General features: G+C 47.6%; 2 protein-coding genes across 9 annotated transcripts; one reads left to right on the plus strand and one right to left on the minus strand.

Annotated features, from left to right (window-relative positions):
• Positions 1 to 657: 657 nt before the first annotated feature.
• LOC137931315 (juvenile hormone esterase-like) lies at positions 658 to 7,070 on the minus strand. 8 transcript variants are annotated; one of them, XR_011108956.1, is made up of 5 exons: positions 6,435 to 6,865; positions 5,922 to 6,053; positions 3,612 to 4,903; positions 3,328 to 3,533; positions 658 to 757 (listed from the first exon to the last, which is right to left on the minus strand). XR_011108956.1 is itself a non-coding variant. In XM_068774769.1 (5 exons), the coding sequence occupies exons 2-5, from the start codon at positions 6,522 to 6,524 to the stop codon at positions 3,380 to 3,382; spliced, it is 1,668 nt and encodes a 555-aa protein (XP_068630870.1). In that variant the 5' UTR covers positions 6,525 to 6,601; positions 7,016 to 7,070; the 3' UTR covers positions 1,308 to 3,379. The 8 variants fall into 8 exon arrangements, 5 of the variants coding, with proteins under 5 accessions (XP_068630870.1, XP_068630874.1, XP_068630871.1 ...); XR_011108955.1 differs by having other exon boundaries at positions 658 to 778; XR_011108954.1 differs by having other exon boundaries at positions 658 to 924; positions 6,435 to 6,864.
• A 5,372-nt stretch (positions 7,071 to 12,442) lies between these two features.
• Positions 12,443 to 14,303, plus strand: tap (Basic helix-loop-helix neural transcription factor tap). The gene is made up of 2 exons (XM_068774548.1): positions 12,443 to 12,470; positions 13,100 to 14,303. Exon 2 carries the CDS (start codon positions 13,107 to 13,109, stop codon positions 14,187 to 14,189), a length of 1,083 nt encoding a protein of 360 aa, XP_068630649.1. The 5' UTR covers positions 12,443 to 12,470; positions 13,100 to 13,106; the 3' UTR covers positions 14,190 to 14,303.
• Positions 14,304 to 16,673: the final 2,370 nt, after the last annotated feature.

Raw genomic sequence — 16,673 nt, forward strand, 5'->3', positions numbered from 1 at the left:
ATTTGATTAATATTGTACTGGCATATTTGTGTGATTTTTATAACTATGACGTCACAATATATAGTCATGTCACAGTATTGGTGAAGTACGCGCACAAAGTCCTGAGTGATGGTCTTGGTTATTGTTAACATTTCTATACAAATCGCCGCCGAGATTTGTGACGCTGAAATTCGTGAGTGTCTGAGAGGTTAAAATTTTTTAATCAGCTCGGATATGTATACTAAATATGACCAACTCTGGCTTTTGGCAGGTGAGTAGGTGCACGCTGTTTTTTTTGCTTTTTCTCTGATGATGTTAGTGCTGTTAGCCCTAAGGGTTTTGCAGCTTCATTGGGATCGAGTTGACGGAGCGGAAGGATTCGTGAACTAGAATAGGTGCACGCGCGCTGCGGGGCAGAGCACATCTATTTTATTTCATAAGCAGCGTATTGGCAAGTTGTAGTGGCAGTGGGCAGTCTGCATAGCGCACAGAGCAGATATCCGCTGGGGCCTTAAGATTTAGGAGTTTTAAGAGATTCTCGCTCGCTTTAAAATGAACTCAATAAAAATATTTATAAAACACTTTCATGTACACACGCTCTCTTAGCTGCCAGATTTTGTTCAAGAACAATATAATATTTATACTTGTCAAAATGCTCTAAATAAAATGACCCTTGTATTCGAAAGTCGCATTTATTTACGTTGCCGGAGTTATGGTAGCGCTGGACGAATACCGCACGTGACGTGCCGCGACGTGCCGACTGCCGCCGGTGAGGTCGCTGCAAGGCGTTAGTCCGAAACTGCACCGAGAACCCCGCTTAGATACCATATCCGCAGGCAGATCATTTCTATGCGGGTCGACGGACAAGGGGCAGAGGTAAAGAAACAGTAAAACCAACGAAAGACGCGCCACTACTGTAGTCCATACTGTATCTGATCTCACCGCCTGCCAAGTAGATCTCTAATTATTAAAAATTCGCAGTTGAGGGTGGAGATCGCAGAACTTATATGACATAAAAAAATAACAACATAAAATATACAAAGACGATACCAATAACAATGGGCAGCTAGGGCTTTCAGTGAGTATTTACAATTTTTTTTAAATTTAGTGAAATAAATAGTTTAGAAGATAAAGAGACGGTCAAAAACGAGTGACAACCTGCGGTCACAAAAGTTGAATTATGAGACGCAGGTTACGAATAGTTTAGTCGACGAGCCGCTGGGATCCTCTGCATCGGTACATGTCAAACCGTAGATCTCGCCTGCAGCCGTCGTAGCTTGTGCCAATAATTTAACGTAAAGTTCACTAAAATCTAAATCATTTCTCAAATTTTAGTGAACTTAACAGTATCACTGTACAAAAATAAATTTAAAAAATACATACAGGCTCCATAAAATTGTTCAAAAATTTAAATTTTTTGAAATCTTGCTAGAACTTAGTTTCCCTATACTTACTCATTCTTGAAAGTAACCAGCAATGGGAAAAATAAAAAAAATTGTATCACACATTTTGGCTGTGGGCTGTAATACTCAAAACATTTCCTAGACTGCAAGCAAAGGCGTTTCCTACCTCCCCCGTTGTAAAAAGTTCTCGTTAAAAGAAGGAGATTAAATATCTAGAAACAGGTTTATGGTTATTCTTATAAAACTGAAGACAAACATTCATAATTTGCTTTTGACTCATCAAGTGCCATCAAGTGTCACCTTCCATTAAAATAAAGGACTGTTTTATGAATGCTATTGCACAAGTCACCATATGTTAATTAAATAGTCAAGTTTCACAAGTCCAAGACTTCTTCTTAAAGAAAAGTTGTACAAGAATATATCTTATTCTATTGTTTAACTTTATCTAAGAGTTGATTTAAGGACTCTGTGAGTCTGAGCTGGTGCTCTGGTGAGCAGCAATTCCCCCGCAGCCTGGCCCAGAACTGACGCTATGACCATTTGATGTCCCTCATGTTTCTCCGAAGGGATGTCAGATGTTTACATCGTTTTGCAGACAGCTTATTTAGCAAAATAAGGCCTAGAAAATACATACAACTTCTTGCTTAGTTTGTGCGTTATTCTGTAATAAACCCAGCCAAGCCTGCTGATTTTATAACTAAATTACTGCTGTTGTCTATTTATATACAAACAATATTCAATAATAATGCGTAATAGTTACATATTTGAATAAGAACAAGAGTAAAAAATAAAATACTTTCGGTTTTACCACTCTGAAAAAGAAATTTTCTTTATGAAATGGGTGGGAATTAATCAGTTCTTTGTGCTGTAAATAGGCAACAAAAAAGTTATGTGGCTACATCACACATCTTAACGACTAATCTACTTTCTTGACATCCACACATAGAGCAAACAATTAATAATAAACCAATTAATTCTGTTTTATTTCAAAATATCAATTTGTGTACCAGATCTAATCTTTACATTTTTATTGAGATTCGGAAATATAGTAGAAAAGTAGCTGCTCGAGGTCCATTGGTACTAGCCAAAATTTCTATAAAATTGAGTTAAAAATACAAAGACCGGGCATTTCAGTTCAAATTCAGTTCAATATTGATAAAACAATGTCATTATTGGCCTGAACCTGCTTTGGAACTACCCCAGAATAATGTGCATGGGGACAAGCACCTAACCTCTGACTATCTACTGTCCAACACCTTGTCTGTGTATCAGTTACAATTTCTTGTGGCATTTAATTTTGGGATTTAATTATTTCCTTTAAATAGATACAGATCTCTATATGCTTTTTCTTTTCTTCCGTGTTAATTGTCATTACCATAGTTTTCAACGCATTGTTGGTTAGACCTGCTTACCTACTCATCCTAGTTATGTCTGGATGCATCGCTAAAGTGAACATTATTCTAGTGTGGGAAAAATGTTTCGTTTTATTTTGTTGGAGAGAAGCTATCCCTTGTAAGATTGTTACTCCCATATAAATTATTTATTTTCAGCATATGTTATAGAGTTGTGTGAGTGTGAAGTAAAAAAAAGTTTTTGTAGTCTAGTTTGTTGTTGCCACAGCTTATGCTAGGCCGTAAGCTTGCCATGTGGACAAATGTGGGGTTTTGAAAACGTTAGTGTGACCATACAGGACACATTTACTTGTGTGTTTTTAAATTTTTTGGCATTCATTCGTGAGTGTGGAAGTTTGGACTGGATCTGCAGCAGCACTGATATCCTTTGAAGGATTCACAATATTTAGGTAGTTTTTATATTGCTGTTGTGCAGTGTAGCAACTCTCTGGCTTTAGCTGGCGTTTGCATAGTCACATTTCTACATGGTAAAGGATTTGAATCACTGAATACACCATATATATATAAGCATTTACATATAATAAAATATATACCATCCCCATCCCCGTCCATGTCCCAGTGGTTGTTCACGGCGCAGACTCGACGCTACAGGTGACTGGTGGCGATGGCGGGCAGGCCGGCCGTGCGGTGCAGCTCGTTCCAGAAGCGCACGCGCTCCCGCTCCCCGCAGCAGGGTCGCGCGCGCGGCGGCACGTGCAGACAGCCGCCGCGCTCCGCCGCCGCCCAGGCGCCCGTAGCCCTGCGACATACGAAAACGTCACATCGCGCGGCCAGTCTGCCCCGCGTAAGCTGGCGAAGGGCAAGCCGCTCAACTCACTCCGTTTTGGCGAAGTCGGTCCACAGCGCGGTGACGGCGCGCGCGGCGCGGCGCAGTTCGGCGCTCGCCGCCAGCGCGTCGCGATTCATGGCGTTGTCGAACAGGTAGAAGAGCTCGTCGACGTGACAGGCGCCCGGGTGCGCCTCATACCCCAGCGTCCGCTTGAACACATTCAGCTCCGTGTCGTAGTCGAACCGGTACATGAGCGCAGCGCCGCCGTACAGGTGGCGGAACTTGTGGCAGTCGTACACGAAGTGAACGTCAGAGTTGATCTTGGCCAACAGGTCGATGTCTTGCTCGCGTATATCCCCGGCGCCCGCATAGAACCTCTTCACTCTCTCACCGAGCGCTTGCAGAACAGCCGGGGTAACGCTCCGTGCGATCTCTCTCGGTAGAAGAAATGATGGGTGTTTATTGATGAAGTCAATTTTTTTCACTTGGTTCTTGGCCATCATGAGACCTTCAGCAGAATTGTAGCCCACCACCAGAGGTACTCGGTGAAACGTTTTGGCCGACAGCAGCTCTTCAGGGTCGACGTCCAGGAACACTTCGGTGTCGTCGAACCGTTTTTCGAGGACCGGCGCGAAGTGGATGGGCAGGCCGCGGTGCCGCTCGTCGTCCGTCATCGTTTTGAACGTTATCCCAGGAAATTTGTGGACCGGTACACTCTGCAAGAACTCGAGCAGCTCCTCGGGGTCTTCAGTCTCTTTCCCCAGGTACCTAGCCGCTCTGACCGCGCGCTGCTTGCCATCGGTGCCGCGTGCCCACGCTGACACGCACACTCCGCTCTGCGCTATGGCGCGGTGGAACAGGCCGGTGGACATGGGCGAGAGTGTATGGTAGGTCACTGACGTGGCACCGGCGCTTTCTCCGAACAAAGTGACATTGTTTGGATCTCCTCCAAACTGTTCTATGTTGTCCCGAACCCACTGCAACGCGGCCACTTGGTCTTTCATTCCTGCATTCCCTGGCACCTCCGCAGTGTCCAGGCACAGGAACCCGAGCAGCTCCAGCCGGTAGTTGAAGGTGACGAGCACGACGCCGTGTTGCAGCAGAAGGCGCGGCCCGTACATGTCGGCGTCACCCGAGCCGGACATGTAGGCACCGCCGTGGATGAACACCATGACGGGCGCTTTGGTCCTACCCTCTAGTGACTTAGTATAAATGTTAAGAAACAGGCAGTCCTCGCTGCCTTCCTGGTATTGTCCAGTGAATAGGTCCAACTGCGGACATGTTGGCCCATGTTCGATAGCATTATAGACCCCCTGCCACGGCAGAGGTTTCAGCGGCGCCTGGAACCACATAAGAGTGAATATTACTGACAAGATAACTTTCTCAAATTAAACATGAGGAATTTTATGTTTGTGATGAAATATTTTTAACTAAGAAAGGGACTAATATATAAGTAATATATTAGTCCCTTTCTTAGTTAGGATGGACTTCCGCAAGGTAACACCTGAATCTATTAGAAATATTTTTAATCATCTAAGGTTTTAAATTATTCTTAAAGATGAAAACAAACTCTTTGCAGTTTGTCAGATTGAAAAAAATAAATGATTGATATTGCAGTTAACAATGAAATTTTGTGCAACAAGTGCTTTGCTCTGTGTCTCATCTATAATATCATAAGCATATATATAATTTTTTTGGAATGTGAGGTCATCAAGGCAGAGAATACTAGATAATTGTTATTTGACCAACTCTATGCATGGTGTACATGTAACACCTACAATGAAATCACCGTAGTTTATTTCAATTTCATTATTGCTAGCACACAATATTCTTAATTGTTTGTTTATTCTTGTTATATATCAATTAGTATTTATTTTTTATATTTCAATTTAGTTGTACAAACAATGTATACAAATAAAGGTATCAAATCATGTCTTCTGATCTGAGAGGACAAACCTCCTGTTCAAAAATCAGTTTTTGTTATTCAAATAATTTTTATTCAAAATAAAATAAAACAATGGTGACATTTATCTTAAGTGGTATATAAACAACTAGCAGGTAGGACTTGAAAAAGAAATAAGTTTGCAACAAAGTATTTACATCCATCACAATTTGGTTATGCTATATTGGCCGAGATGAACATGCCCTTGTTGCTGGCAAATTAATAGTAAACCTCCTGACCAGAATCTTCAAAAATGATTTATTTTGTTATTGACTGTAAACCATATTCTGTTCCAGAAGTCACTTGATTAGTCTAATTTTGCACTATAAAGGCATAAAAGCATTGTAGTGAGCATGTGAGGTAATATCAGTAAAAGAAGAATAAACATATGCATCAAGAGAACTTGCTGCTATTACCTTGAAACGCAGCTTGCCCACCGGAGGTTGAGCATATGGAATCCCTTTAAAGCTGTAGAATGGAGTTCCATCATAGAGCTCATCCACCATACCACGTAGACTGCCCTGCTTTGTTGTCACTGTTGGACTGTGCTATATGTAACATAACTATAAGATACTGATACTGCAGCTACTGTAGTACAAAGGTGTGATTTGTATGTCGTACTAGTTATAAAAACAAATATTCTTATGTTACTTTAAAAAATCTGATCGTTACAAATAATACTAATCACTTTTGCACTAGATAACAGTAACTCTAGATAAAATACTGATAATGTAATAATGAAGTTTTGAACAAAAAACTTGAGTTCATATGAATATTTTAAGATCGGTATTATCATACAAAACGCAGACAGTAGAATAACTCAACTTTGATATTTTAACTGTCGATATCTAGTATGGAAAACATGAAACGTATTGCAGCCATGCGGAACACCAAGAAACTGTCTTACATAAGGTTGGCTGTCTACTTACCATCGTAGACATCGTCGCGGTCAGCGCGCGCGCAAGTCGCCTCGACGGCCACGCTGCGCGATAACCGGCGCGTGTACTGAAGAGAAACATGCAAATAACTCTTGCACACAACCTATAGTCCGCTTGCGCCGGAGCCACAGCGAAAGATGACCATGCGCCTGCATGTACTTAAACAAATGCATTATCTCCGTATTATTCATTTCACTCGTGTGTTAAAAATAATAAACTTATCCCTTGAACTTGATCTAATATCGCTATATAATCTTAAATAAAGACACAAATTAAACGCCTCTTATTTTAATAACATTTTGACGTTGACAACGTCAGAGACACTGTGGCATAGGCAACTCGGATTTAGATTTTCAAACATTATTCTCTAAATATTAAGCACACTCCACAAAATAGAGATGTAAAAAAAAACAATTTTCTTTTTTTTATTAGATTTACCAAATCATGTCTTACACTAACACGGGTAAACAACAAATAAGTTAACAAAAGCGTATCGCAATTTCGTGTATACCATACTAGAAGTGACTATATCAAACACATATACTAAATTAAATGTTTTAATGTACACGTACAAGTACACGAACTTAGAAATTCACAGCAAATTAAGTACTATAAATTACGTAAATGATCCATTGTATCAACATCACGCGGGCGACAGATTAAAAAGATTCAAGTAGAAGCTAAACACCTATATATCTTCTTACTTAATCGCATAAATTACGACAGAAAAAATCTCTATCCAATATTTAAATTCATGGCACGTGAAACACTCTTCTTTATTATTCTGTACAGTTTAAGTTATCGGCAAATATAATACTTGCTTGATGTCAGTAAATGAGACGGTCAATAAGGAAAGGCAGCCGAAACGTAAACCATGAGGTACTCCAAATGATACCAACTTGGGTTAAGATTGGAAGCCATGAATTGCGACAAGTTGTGATCTTATAATCGCTAAACCTACAGATTACGACTTGACATCATTTTTGTTGTGCACAACATCGAACGCCTTGAAAATCTGCGTCTGTACCGCACGGAATTCACATTTGTCTTGTATTGCCTCTTATACGTCGCTGATATACTTCAGAAAATTCGTCTGGCTTGATCATTTAGTAGGAAACCGTAGTACCGTACCAGTAGTAGTTTTTTTCTAAAGCGCCATCTATGTAGCGCTTAAGACGGTTTCCGTTTGATCTGTACATTTGTGGTTTTTTAATTTCATGTTAATCTAATTAAACGCGAAATGGAAGGGAACCATGTTGAGCTATTGTTAAAATAAATTTTAATCCAAGTATTAAAAACAAATAGTTTTGAAAATCTTTAACTGAATTATTTAAATGCAAAGAACTGTTTTAGATGATCACTTGACTCAGTGTCTTCCGTAGAACAAAGTAGTAGTTAAGCATAGTAAAATAATAGTTTTTGAAAATATATTTGCAAAAACAAAAAATATTTGGTTATTGAAAGATAAGCACTTTTTATGGCGTTGCCTGCGCAGACTACGATCTATCGGCTATTCTGTGGTTTCATTATTGAGCTCAGAGCGCCGCGGGCAGTCCGGCGCGACGGCCTGGTTTTAACGGCTGACAATTAACATTATATTCTGATTAAATAACTAATTTAATATGACTTCGATAACTATGTCTCTTACAGGCAAATTTTTAAATTGCTTTGATCATTCTCGTTAACTGATTTTTTGTCTGCCTTGTAAAAGCGAAATGATTTTTGATGGCGGATTTGTCCTGTATTGCTTTGCTTGCCTGCGTCGCTGCGCCTACACTTGTCACATCGCACCGTCCGGGGCCCGCCCCGCTCACGCAGCCGGTGGCGCGCGGCTCGTGGCCGGTGTCGAAGTTGTTTGGTTATCTGTTTGAGTTGTTTTGACAATTTCTAAGGCGATCTTAACCGTCTTTACTCATCTTGCCTTCGCTTAGCAGCAGTCGCCGTACAAACGCTCCTAGCTCCGCGGGATGGCAGCTGTCAGCGCCTGATCTGTTAGCTACCGCTGGTCGACGCGCAATTAAATGTTTGAACGCGCGGTCGCGCTGTACGACTGACGGCTGCTACACCTGTTACTTTTTTTTAGAGTTATCTGGAGTTGGCAAAACCAATTCAGTGACGATGAGACAAAAAGCTAATTTATTGTTTACAGTTTTATTGATTGTGTTAGTATTTAACTAACCCGTTGAACGCCGCTTCTGATAGTGTTCATATTCTACACTGTTTCAAAGTAGTATTTGATGCGAAACTTGGTGCAGTTGCGTGTGTAGATCTGTGTGATGAACGAACAAAACACACTCGCCGTAGTCTGCTCGGTATGGAAAGCGCGTGGGTGTTGGAGATTTTATTACCAAAAATTAACATATCCCTGGGTTAAAAGCTCGCAAGCTAATTAACCGATTCCTTTAAAAACAATTGTCCAGAGTGTTTTATTTTTAGGGTTTTTGTCACGGTACAGCACTGCACGAATGTACGCAGTGAGGCAGGGCGCGCCGGCGCGGACTCCCTCGCACGGAAGCCTAAGCGCTTCTATCGCATCGCAGGCCGAACGAGTGGCAGCGAGCATCGGACCTCAGCACCGGTTGACAATTATCGAAGCACGGATCCGGCTGCGGACCGAGGGGGTCACGACTACGAGATGTTTGCTATGTTCTCACAACTCAAACCCAGTGGAGCGTCGAAGCGCGGTGCACACGAGGCCGGTCGGAAGGAACAGCGCTGAGTGCAGGCAGGTCACGGCCTCGTGCTGCTCCGCTCCGCTCTGACGTGCCAATAAGAGACCGCCCTCAGGACGCACGGGTGACCCAAGTCCCAAGTGAGGCCAAGTCCTTTAAAACGACCGGTTGCTTGATTTCGCCATCAATTTTGTTGCTGCGCCCGGCCTAGGCGCCGTCAGACCTAGCACTCGGGCTGCGCACGGCTGGCCCCGCGCCGGTCCTCCGCCACTGTCGGCGACTTACTCAACAAGAGGTTCCCTGGGCACCGAGGCACGCGCGCCTCTGCGCGGCGGCGGCTGGCCAATGGCAGCGCGGGCGCCGGCGCAACGCTGCGTTATCGGGCACCCACTCGACGCACCTTCAATGTCAACAAGGATTAGTTAGGTTATCAATTGATTGTGGCCGGGAATCATTTTTTGACGCCATTATTCGCGATATCGGCGCCGCGGTGCGCAATTGTGCAAATACTGCGTTATTTTTACCTTTTCATTGTTTATTTAATGTTATTTGCTCGCGGGAGCCGCGCACGTGCCGGGGCCACGCGCCGTGCCGCCGCGGCGGCCTGCGTAGCGCCGCGCCTTCGCGTCGTAGCGGCGCTACGCGGGCCCCGTAGCTCGCGGCGCACTCGCGGTGCGCTCCGTAATTATTAATAAGAGATTGTTTTCAGAATTGTGCTCTGACCGCCGGGCGCCGCCGCGGCCGAATCGGAAATTGTGACATCTTGCCGCCGAAATCTGTAACTAACATAAATATATTAATATAAGCCGGCTGAGCGCGGGTCGGGGCGGGTCGCGGGCCGGGGTCGCGGATCGCGGGCGCGTCGTGCAGTAACAATGCAACCCTTCCGCGCCGCGTCGCAACAAAGCGTGTAACATGTAGAAGGCGCGCGCACAATGCCGGCGCGGCTTAGCGCGGCCCACTAAGCAAATGTTTTAATGTTTACGGGATAATCGCCCTGTTCGCGCGCAGGTTACGAGTGTTTCTGTTTGTGAAACAGATTTTAATTTTTTAATTCGGCCACCGGCTCAAAATATTGTTAGTCATTCTGCGGGCTCGAACAGGGGATGAGCGATGTTCGGCGTCGCTCCGATCTCAATAAAGCAGCGGAACAGCTGAAGCAGCGTGGAAAGTTTCTCTGCTATGCTAATCAGCCCGGCCCGGTTGCCGGCGAGCTGAGCGCCGGCGGCAGACTGCGCACGCGCCGGGCCCATCGTCGACACCAGTCCGCTTGCCGGGATGGACCGAAACAGGTGGAAATTACTAATTTTAACGGGAAAAGGTTCCATTGAATGAAAGAAGCATTCACAGTCCTGTACTGCGTGCTGCCCCATAATATATTTTATCTCAATAATATCAATCCCATTCCTCGAAAGGGTACGTTTGGTTACCGCGGCGTTACCTAACTCTCCCAGTAACGCGCACCGACGCGCCAAGTGCCAAATAAGCCGACGGTAACAATACAATACAACGCCGGACCGCCGTTGGGGTCGCGCGCGTCTTTACAGACGTGAGAACTTGTCTGTTCCTCAAGAATCAATGGTAGAGGCGCGCAATTTCCCGCAAGCCCTCTTCTTGACTTGAGGCCTGGAGAGCCGGCAAGTCCAGCCCGCAAGCAGCGCGGGTCGTCCACGAGACAAAAGATTGCGCGGCGCCCGCGGGCGGGGCGGGGCGGGGCGGGGCGCGCTGCAACCCTTCCGCGTTAACACATTCATGGGCTCTCGAGCGTGACAGCAGCGCGCTCGTTATTTATTACTTTAAACGGCCGATTTATAGCGCGCGCTCGGGAACGAGGGTCCGCGCCACGCGCCGCGCGCCGCGCGCTGCCGACCCGCGACACTCGCGCGCGGGACCTGTACAGCGCGAGAGTGCTACGCGTTTCGCCTACGCGTTTGGCTTTTCATAATAACCATAAAAAAATAATGTCGTCTGCTAGAAAAAGTTTTTATTACTTGTCACTTTTTTTCAGTTCCAGGACATGCAGGCAATCTATGGTTTTACCCAGGCTATAAAAGCTATAAAAGCATAATAATCTATGTCCTCCCAATCGTGCCATATCTAAAACATCATCTGGTTGTGAGTTAACCTGCTTTGTCGATGAGTGAAGCCTAACCGATCTTATCTTACAGTTCACGTTCTCGTCGAATACAATTCATTTTTCACCATTAGTTAGTAATCTCTTCAAAAACGTTTTAGCTTCTTTACATCTCAATTAAAAATCTAAAATGAATACACATTTCATTAGTTTGGTTTCAGAGAGCTCACGCGGTACCCAAACGTCGACATTTTTTGTATTTTCAGCCGTTTTACGTACTAACTATTGATATACCGATCTTGACCTATTTTTTTCAAAAATGGCGTCCATTATTTCCGTAACCGGGAGATTGGGGCTATGTGCATATTTGACGTCTAAATTCCTGGGGTTGTGTTGCGGTCTGGGTTCTTGAGAGCGGACCAAAGCTGCATCGTAGTCGCTACTGCGTTCACTTCGACCCGTCCCTCGATCGAGCAGAACGAGCTTAGTTTAGAACAAAAGTTAGATGAGTGAAAAAAACTGTAAAAAATTTTTGGTGGCCGGAACTGTGTTTTTCTTTGTAACGAAACTGCTCTCTTAATAAAACTTGCACATTATGACCGATTGGAAAATAAAAGGAAAAAGTCGTTTAAGACCAAATATTTTTCGTGTAGTAGTCCATTTATATAGAAAAGATGTTTTGTCGCTCGGGCGGCGCGGCGACTTCGCGAGCGTCGGCCCGGAGCGCGAGCGCTTGCACCGCCGCCCGCCCGCAGACGACAGCGCGCGCGTCGCCTCGCGGGACAAACGTCGGACAAGCAACTATTTATGCTTTAATAGCCCGAACGAAAAGTATTTTCATATTAATATGCCCCATTTAAGTGTATCGATATACAATACGATAAAATATTGCAGAGCCATAACGGAAAATCGGTCACAGGCCGTGTCTGATCAAATATTGACGTTATTTATTGCGCGCCGATACCAAAGGGTTGCGCCCCGCAGCCCCGCCGCCCCGCCGCACCCCGCCGGGGTCTACGCTGAAGCGACATTAGAGTGATCAGGATTCGTGCAGAGCCGCAGAGCGGATGCCGCCGGCGCTGCTGGTGCGCGGGCGGGCGGGCGGTGGGCGTGTCCGACGCGCACATATAGGCGGGGGTGCGGGCGCGCTCCCCTCAGTCGGCACAGGCGCGCGGCGCGCGGGACTACTGCGCACTGCGACTCGGCGCGAGCGGCTGCGTGCGGGCGTCGCGGTCACGCACTACGCGCACTACTCCGGCGGCCGGCAGGGCACTTGCACAAGTAAGTCGATTACTTTTGTAACAAATGTGTGGTGCGATGATGCAGCACGTGTTGCTTTTTTCGCTTCTCGATATGTTTACAAATGATTCCTCGCCCCGGCTGACGGTTCAGTTTGCCGGGAGCGGGACCAAATACGAATAAATTCTGCGAAAGAAGGTCCAAGTCGCAAGTGATTATTGCTCACCGTTCTAAACGCACTACATTGTGAAAAAAAAGAACCTATCCACGGTGCTGCAGGCGTCTGTCTCCCTTGCAGATGCTTTCGTTTCATCGGAGCCATTCCAGAGATCCCATCGCCCGCAGCCACTCCGATGATATGTCACAAGCGAAAAACTTTATACAGGGACAAAACCGATTCAAATACCGAACGAATGGTTCAATCGTGCCCTCGTCGAGTCCGCGGGGGACACGGCGCTGCGCCGGCAGGTGGCCGGAAGTGCTCGCGGAATTAACGAATCATATAAACAATTCGTCAAACTGGTGCCGCGGCCCCGACACGCGCCCGCGGTCGCTCCGCGCGGCACTCGGCGCCCATTCCAGCTGCTCCCCGCGCCTCGCGGCGAACTTTAATACGCTCTGTGCGAATGGTATACATATACAAAGTGGCTGACATTGCGCTCTCGTTGCAGGTTCGCCATGTTCAACACCATCTTCGAGGATTACTACGAGTTCAACGACAGCGCGTGCAGCACCGACTCGGGCATCGAGCGCACCCCGCTGCAGCCCGCGCCCCCCGGGCACCCGGCGACCCCGCGGGCTGCGCACGCGCGGAGGAGACTGTTCGGCGACGAGTTCGGGTGCGCCCTCCGCGGGCCCGAGCCTGTGACGGAACAATTCGAGGATAACGTTCTGTTGGGCGTCAACACGTCGACCCCTGTGAAATCCAAGGAGAAGAAAACTAAAGACCCGAACAAACCAAGAAGAAAATATGCGAACGGGAAGAATCGTGCGGCGCGCAGCAAAAGCCCCGCGCAGCTGATGCGGCTCAAGCGCAATCGCAGGATGAAGGCGAACGACCGCGAGCGCAACCGCATGCACATGCTGAACGAAGCGCTCGACCGTCTGCGCCGCGTGCTGCCCGCCTTCCCCGAGGACACCAAGCTCACCAAGATCGAGACGCTGCGGTTTGCACACAACTACATAGCTGCGCTCGGGCGCACGCTGGACGCGCTGGACGGGCTCAGCGAGCGCGTGCCGCTCGCCCGCCCCGGCGACGCCTGCCGCGACGCGTTCGCGTCTCCCGGCGCGCACGCTGCAGACCGCAGCTTCCTGGGCTACAGCAAACCTTTTCCCGACGGATCCAACTTCCTGCAAACCTCGGAGGGAATCCTGATCAACGTCGGGAACGTCACCGTGTCGGTCGACAACGGGGGCGGCAATCGTATCGCCTCCGCCACGGGCACCGGCTTCTTCGGGGAGGGGGCGCGCGCCGGCGACGCCTGGCCCGCGCACGCGCCTGCCGCCTACGCGCACTGCGACGCCTACACCGACCTGCTCTGCGCGACGAGTGCGGCCGACGAACGCGATGACTATTTCGACCAGAAGCATTACGAGCTGTTCAGCGCAGCGTTCGCGGCGGCGGTGAGGCCGCCCGGCCCCCTGCCCCCCGCCCGGCCCGCCGACGCCCCCGCGCCTTCGTGCCGCTACGCCGGGAGCTACCTACACGAGCAGCCGTACAGGAGCTACTACAGGAACAGAGCCGTGAACGCTCCGATCTGACTCCCGCCGGAGCACCCGAGCCCCGGGGCCGGCAGTTCATGTGCATTGTGAGACTTGATGGATCTAGTCCTAGATAAGATTTATTTTTTATAAAGCTATTTACAGACGCCTCGGTCTGCCTAGTCATGTAAACGTGTTGTGAAATAGAGAAGAAATATATATTTATATTTTAAACGGGAATCTTTATTTTTTACCTCTTTCTCTTATTCACTCGTTTTCCAGTGAGCCCCGCGGACCCTCGCCGCTCGCTTGTGTCAGTACAAGTCGAATCGCGTCCACTTGATTTCGCCGCGGAATAATAAGAGCAAAGCAATGAATATAAATCAAAGTGGAACAAAGCCCGCTAAAGAGCGAAAAGTTGTGAATGCTTATACGCACCCCTGCGCTCGCACATTGTTAGATACACATTGAAAGGAGCCGCGCGGGCCGCGCCAACTGCGACCCTATCCCGAGGCGCGTAGCTCGCAGCGCGCCGCACCCCGCGCCGGTGCGCCGGGGGCACCCGTCGGATCCCGTTACGATGCCTAATATTTACTTTGGAAATTCGTTTTGGTTGATTTTATTCGGTCTGTGACGCCCGCGCTGCGTTTTAGGTCGAGTTGCTCTCCACTGTTGAATTAAATTTACATAAATTTAATTAGATAATACGAGACGATGATGGGGCTGCTCGCGGCGCCGCCTTTTGAAGCGACACAATCGCAGGCGACGGACTCGCGTTGTCTTAAGCCTGTCGTTAGTTTCAAAGCTGACGACCGAACGAACCGTAAATTAACTTCCGTTTGCTTCCACACGATTGGCCGGCGAGCCGAGGCAGCGGCCACCACGCGGCCACCGCGCGGGTACCGAGTCCATTTGTTATGGTTGTCCGCAGTCCAGGACGACCTGTGTGCCGCCAGTGGAATAACAACGAACTGCAGCCGCCGGCGTCGCAGCCGCGGGCGATGCACGCGCGGGGCAGCAGTACTAAACAATACCATTAAATAAAGGGTGCACGTTTATTTATTCATTCGTATTTTTATCCATTTTGGACGAGCTATAGCGATCACTCGTGTACGTCACGAGGAGTTGGCCGGACTGGTATCAAACTGTGCCTCCTGAACTGAGACCCTTCAACTTAAACACGTGACTTCTAAATACGCAGTGGTCTGAGAAGAGCTTACAACAAATCAAATGGTTATTTATGATCACTTCCCCGATTATCCTTGATCCAGCGGTTAGAGCAATTCGTTTCTGCGCTTTATTATATTAAGTAATTAATTTTCGTTATTAGATTCTTCACACAGTTCCTGCATTGTTTAGTGGTTATGTAAAAGTTTTTAGCTATAACTTTAATCCATTAATGTTCTGTAGGCGCCTCAATGGCGCAAGATTTTGACTCAGCGCGTATGTAGACGCTGTGCGCCTGGAGCTACTCGGAGAAGCGGGAGAACTGTAAGTGTGTGAGAGTGTAAAGTTGTTTCATACGACGCCGCGGCCCACCACAGGTGTTGCCAAACGCCACAGATACTTTGCTACGGAGGCAGTCGAATGTGTTGTGCTTAAACACTCGCGCGAGCAGACGAGCACGGCACGACACAAGCCCGCACCGAGCGTTACAATGTGAGGCGTTTACACAACGGGACAAGCGGGCTCCTGACGTAATGCTGAGACGGCAGCGAACACGAGCCACTAGCACGCGCTCAATGAGCCTTTCGGTTCTGGGAATTGGGATTGTGGCGCAGAGTCTGCTGTCCAGCAAAAAGGTGTGAAACGCAACCTTCTCAGGTAGTTAATTTTAAATTAATTACAATGGAGATGGAATTATAATTCGTTATCCCGTTCACAGGGCCAGTGCAGTGGGGCAGTGTGGTCGCGCCGACTGCCTTCCGGCTCGGACGAGCTCTGTGAACGCGGACGCGTCGGCGCCCGGCAGGCCAATAAAATCAATTCTTATCCCACTAATACCCAGAGATGAATCGGCAGCACCGCAAATTGGCTCAACAGCTGACATACCGCGTGTTTACACTTCCCGCGCACGCAATTGTGACACTTACGCCGCAGCAATAAGTGCAGTTCCCGCTTACGGCAAAATATAACGAGCGAGCGGCCCACTAACATTGAAAGACATCTAAATCCACCGCTTCGGCGTCCGAGGGGGATCGATAATAAATAATTCATGGCGCGCCCGCGCTCCCGCCGCGCAGTCGCCGGGTAGGGTCGGGCGGCGGTTCCAGAAGGCGAGGCGACGTTTGCGAGCAACAAGTGCACCGCCCCGGCCTCTTCAACTCGATTGCAAACCGGCTGCATCTTTGTCCGTTTGTTTGCAGAGATAACAACCGTGACGTCATTGACGTGGAGAGCACATCTGTAGTTTAATTTGTTTTGTACAATGAAGGCACTCGGCCGAGCGGGCCGGGTGCGTTGCTGCTGCGAAGCGCCGCGGGGCCTGTCGGGCCACTGGCGTGGAGGTGACCCGGCGGGCAGACCTGACCTCTATTTTAGTTT

This window comes from Battus philenor, unplaced genomic scaffold (genome assembly GCF_028537555.1).
Source record: "Battus philenor isolate CCGP_79_NKW_IND1 unplaced genomic scaffold, ilBatPhil1.0.hap1 SCAF_7, whole genome shotgun sequence".
In the NCBI taxonomy this organism is placed as follows: Eukaryota; Metazoa; Arthropoda; class Insecta; order Lepidoptera; family Papilionidae; genus Battus; species Battus philenor.